The 5440-nt window shown below is 37.2% G+C and overlaps 1 protein-coding gene across 33 annotated transcripts in view; it reads left to right on the top strand.

Annotated features, from left to right (window-relative positions):
• Positions 1–5440, top strand: part of dlg2 (discs, large homolog 2 (Drosophila)) — a 261578-nt gene that overhangs the window by 43606 nt on the left and 212532 nt on the right. For 24 of the 33 annotated variants that reach the window (XM_031311122.2, XM_031311125.2, XM_031311128.2 and 21 more), the window contains one exon: positions 1845–1913. The exons of 3 other annotated variants lie outside the window; for them this stretch is intronic. In XM_031311122.2, coding sequence (XP_031166982.1) covers positions 1845–1913 — 69 coding nt within the window. Of the gene's footprint in view, positions 1–1844; positions 1914–3089; positions 3243–5440 lie in introns of those variants that run through there. 6 more of the 33 variants (XM_031311121.2, XM_035991041.1, XM_035991046.1 and 3 more) reach the window with 4 other exon arrangements.

Here is a 5440-nt window from a genome sequence, read left to right on the forward strand (position 1 = left end):
CAACATGCACACGCACACACATCTGTGCAACTGTCATTGTACTGTAGCATAAGTCAGCGTTGCATTATCTCATCCCATCTCACCAACAGTTTAATACTTCCTCGTGGACGTCAGTCCCTTGACCGCAGCGGTCTCCTCCGGAAGCGCAGTCTTTGATAGTTTGACTTTTGGTCCTTAATTGCTTTTAATTTTAAGTTTTTAGTCCCGATTACAAAAGGATTTGACTTTGCTTTCTCTGAGCCATACACACGACAGTCACTGCAGTACATTTGTTCATTAAAACGTCTTCTTTAATTTTCTTTGACTCATCCTCATCTTTTTGTTGGTTGTTCGTTTCAGCTGGCCTCTTTACCCCAGTAATGTGCCGCTACATTTTTAGCTAAAATCCAACGAAATGGCGATGTAAAAGAACAACAGCTACAAAAAAAACAGGTCAGGTGTTAATTTCAGGTCCAGGTAAAATGCCCTAAAGATAACAAGAAAAAAGATCAATGAGAGACTAAGTTATTTTCCAAATTTGATTCTAAAATGTTGTTTTATAATGTTAAGCTTAATATTTGATATTCTACCTGTTCAATTTGGCTGATTTATCTTACCAGCAGATCTTGCCAGTGTTTCAAAGGTTTATCAGCGATGTAACAGCATTAGGCATGCTTAGAGCATGTCAGCAGAGTGGAGTGGTGAGACTTTCCATTCCTCCCTCACAGAGCTGTTTGTTCTCTCTGCTCCCCCGCTCAAAGCTCAATATGGCCTCGCGCTAGACTCAGATTTTCCCCCGCTCCACTCTAACCGCTCACCGCTTGCTCCAATAAGAAGGCTAAAAGCTACGTTGTAGAGAAAATGCCAATACACAGATGCATTCTGGGTTAGGCTCGGGGATGCTTTGAACTCATGGTGTGAGAGGTACCGTAGCGAAATTGGAGTGGGATAGAATGGGAGATAAGACGACGCTACAATTTTTTTTTTTAAATCTGCTTTGCACTCCATCCCAAATCCTACATGCTCTGGCCATGCTACATGAAGAGATTAATGGCTACAACACACACGTTATACAGTACAAACAAGATTGATGTCAACTTCATTATTTCACTCCCAGCATGCAGTAGAGCCCAGTTTTGTATCTAAATATATATTCTTTATTTGTTAAATTGACTAAATGAACAAAGAAGTTGTATTTTAAGTCAGAAGAGCTTGCTGTAGTACTGTAAACAGAAGAAGGGTTAAAGCAAGCCTGCGTGTACTGAGTGTTTGTAGTATGTCTTAGTGTGCCAAGGGTTTATTTTTGGTCGCCACGGGCACATATAGGCTTACGCTATCCAAGCTTCTAATTAAAGACTTACCAAAGCAGCAGACAGACCAACCAGCCAATGATGACTCCATCTATCTGTCAGTGCCAATTCTTGCATAACCCTTACAACTGCATCCTGTTATTGTTTTGCATTTAAATTAAATGTGACCTACATTTAAATTTATTTGTTGGTAACCTGTCAACATTTTCAAAGCCCATGTAAATGATTAATGTTAGAATTATTTACCATCTGCACTGTCAGAGCCTTTGGCATTAGAAAATGTTGTATTATACAGTGCTTTTTTGTTGCATTTGTTTATTTTAATGTAGGCATTTTTAAGAATTTTAGTGCTTCACTGTTAAACCTCTCATACGGTGCAACAGCCTTTACAAAATAGCTTGATTTATGCCGATCCACAATGCATTAAGGCTATAAAATACTCATTACCTGAAAGACTGGTCTATTGTTATCTGATGTAAAGGCTGGTCAGGTCTGTGTGTTACAGTTTGAGGGTGGTGGTGTGGAGTTCCTTATGCACCTGTTTGTTGTTCCCAGCAGAGGGAGCAGAGCAGCTCAGAAGCTAGCGGTATGGACAAGGGACAGATCAGTGCCAAGACCTCTGAGGTGAGTTATGTCTGGAAGGAGCTTGAGGGATCTTTTTAATAGTTTAGGACTGTACATTACACCATGCCACCCGTTATGTTTTTATTGCCAGCATCCATTTAGGTCCATGTCACTGCATTGTAATGCAGCCCAACACATCGCTAACTAGAAATCTGTCACTTGGTTTGGTTTCTCAATGAGCAGTATGTAGCTCAATATTCCCAAACGAGTTGATTATATGACATAAGCTAAGTGTCTTTTCAAGTGTTTGAGAGTAAGGGAATGACCAGATTCTGTAAAGATGTTTAGTGTTTAATCGTTGGTCCTATTTGTTTGGGAGTAGTAGATAATATTAAGTGCTTAGTAACTGCAGAGCTTCTTAATATGTAAATTAAATACTTTCTGGATAAATTTGTCAGGCTTGCTGACAGAGTAACTTCGGCCAGAATGTGTTTTTAAAGTGCAGTTTCTCTTTGTGCTTCTTCTAGATGTGCAATTTCTGTCTTACTCCAGTTGTAAAGCAATGAGGCAGTAGTGCTGTCTATACTGAAACAACAACTTTTATCCATATCAGTAAATTTCCCTCTGTGTATTCTGTTCATAAAATGCAGGATTTCGTGGTAAGTTATTGATTTTATGAGATTCACACATACTATACATTCTTTTCAGTCGATAAGTTGAAGTACTTTCTGCTGTAATTTGTTGTTTTTTTAGTTTCCTGTCACTCTGCGTGCTGTTCAGAAAGTGAGAAATATATCTATAGGAAAAAGTGATATGTTACATTTTAATAAACAACATAGTACTTGCCATGTGTGCTTCCTGAAATACCGTTTAATTAATGATTGTACAGCATGAAGCCCTTATTTCATTTTCACCTACTGTAGTTTCACTCGAGTTAAATCCGAGAACAGATCTGATGATTTTTAGTCGCCATGTGGGAAAATGACTTGGGAGAATGTGTTGGGGTCAGGTACAGGCTAGCTTTGAGGTCAAAGAGTATAGCAGGCTTTTGAGTAAATCCCTCAAGTAGGTTCTTAGCAATGTCAGCACTGTTGTGCACATACAGAGACAAATCCAAATTATCACACCTAGTCTGTATATATGAGCGACAGCCCTAACAAAGCAGGTTCAAGCATTCCTGCTCTCTAATGCAATAAGTCAAAGCTGGCCGAGCCACATCACCTGAAAAGATTAGCCCTTGTTGCTCTGGCAGTGTGAGCTGGTCAGTGTGTTCGGTTAGAACCACAGGAGATTGCGTATGTATGGTTACTTTTTCGTCCACGAATGAAAGCAATAATCAAGGTCAAATTCTGCTACACACCTCTTCACTATGATGGCTCCAGCAAACAGGTACCAGGGCAGTTTATGTGGGGGAATGTGCTGCAGTTCAGAGGCTTATAGTCTCTAGAGGGGAAAGGTTTGAACATCAGAGGGGCTGAGTTTACCTGAGATCCCAGGTAAACTTAGATCCCAACGATCTTACTGGCTGACGTGGCAGGTTAGTGATTCTTAATATAAAGCACTAAGAGACTGAGCTAGAGCTTTTAAAAAACATGTAGTGCTGTAATATCTGCTTTATTTTCTTCAGCAGTCTAAAAAAGTTTACATGGTAGTATACTGTACTGTAGGATGGATACGTGCATCTTGCATATGAATATAAAAGTTAAAGTCTGTTAATTATCTTAAAAGAGAACTGCATTTAATGCATTTTTAAAGCAATCTGAGACTCTGACTTGCCGAAGGACAGGCATTAGTTCCTTCAAACTGTGGTCAATACATCTGTGCATTTAGACTTTTCAGTAATGCCAAATGCAAAAATGAAACAAATCTACAAATCCAGAGGCGTTATCATTTAAGTCCTAAAATGGAAGTAGAAATTGGTCATAAAGGGTCGATTTTAAAAATTTAATTCTGCCATAGGTTTCATTAGTGAAACTTTTAATCTATTCTTTTTTTTTTAATTCCTTTTATGTTGTTAAGTTGTTAGGTTTTGTTATCAGGGTGTTTTTTCAATTCAAAAAGGCAGACCAAAATTTGCAGATTAACTCTGTTCAGCTGAACATGAAAGTTCTGATGTTTAATTACATGTATGTTTGTATGTTGATCTTGTTTGTGCTTTTACATAATCATTCCTGAGCTGCTCATGTGTCTGTGAACATTAGTCAAGATTGAGCAGCATTTGTTTTTGGAAAATTCTGACACCAATTCCGTGTGATATTTCACTGTTACATATTCTAGTGTCTCATTAAATAATTGTGGATTAAGGTGTACAGTTTGCAAGTCTTGTTGACTCAGAAGTGGTTCTGTAAATTTTGATGCGATGACCATACACATTTGGAGACAATGTGTAGAAACTATAGTTATGGGTTTAGTGACAATCAGCTGCCAGGGTTTCACTGCAGTGAAATTGTATTGGTTGAATTGCTTTTTCAAATGTTGCGCTTTAGGGTTAGTTAGTTTAATCCTAACCCTAACCCAAAAAACTTTTTCAAATTAAAGCATGTAGGGATGCACTTATATGAAAAATCTGGCCGATACCAATAAGATATTAACATTGCTGTTATGGCTAATAAACAATATTTACCGATAGGGCTGAACAATTAATTGCATTTGCAATTAAATCGCGATATCTCAAAACAAGATTTTTTAACTGCAAAGGCTGCAATTACACTCTGGTCACGTTACACGCGAGACTAAGCTGCCTTTACATGATATGCGGTAAAAATGCCCTTTTTTTTTTTACACCAGGCTTAATTGTCAGGGCTTAATGTTGTCATATTAACATGTTTACTAGGTAAAAGTTCAACACATCAGTCAATATAATACTGTGATTGAAATAGTTTATAAATAAATAAAAATGTTGTTCGTATAAATTCATGCATCACCTAATTTCATCATAACATATAGGCCTTGCCTACAGGAAACTGTTTATGTTTAATCTATCTAATATTGTGTTGGTCATACTATAAAATGAATTATTGCTTGTCTTTGTTTAATAATACAGAAGATAAAGAGTTTAAAAAAATAATTGCATATAGAATCACAATCGCAATATTGGTAAAAAAAATTTAGATTATTTTCCAAAATCGCTCAGTCCTATTTACCGATGTTAATATGATCTGTATAAAACAAGTTTCAAGGATAATCATATTTTGTACACACTTAAAAAACACTTGTAAACACTGTGAATTTGAAAAAGTAATGTCTTTCTGTACTTGCAAAACATTTGGAAAAGCCCATAAATCATAGATTTATTGCATACCGGTACTTTTATAACTTGTAGCAAGTATATAACTTAATGAAAGTCCAGCTTCTCACTTCTATAAAAACATTTGGATCCTAAATCAATAACTAAGGATCATAAAACAAAATATCCTGTTTAGTTTTCATGTTAGGTCTTCCCTGGGTTGTCAGGGAGAGATCACTAAAGCAAAACTTAGAGGAGCGGCTTGTCATCATATGAGAATAGCTGGTCCACCTTATCCCTTCCATATGCCACACACACACACACACACACACACACACACACACACACACACACACACACA

The sequence above is a fragment of the Sander lucioperca genome, chromosome 13, assembly GCF_008315115.2.
Source record: "Sander lucioperca isolate FBNREF2018 chromosome 13, SLUC_FBN_1.2, whole genome shotgun sequence".
Taxonomy (NCBI): Eukaryota; Metazoa; Chordata; class Actinopteri; order Perciformes; family Percidae; genus Sander; species Sander lucioperca.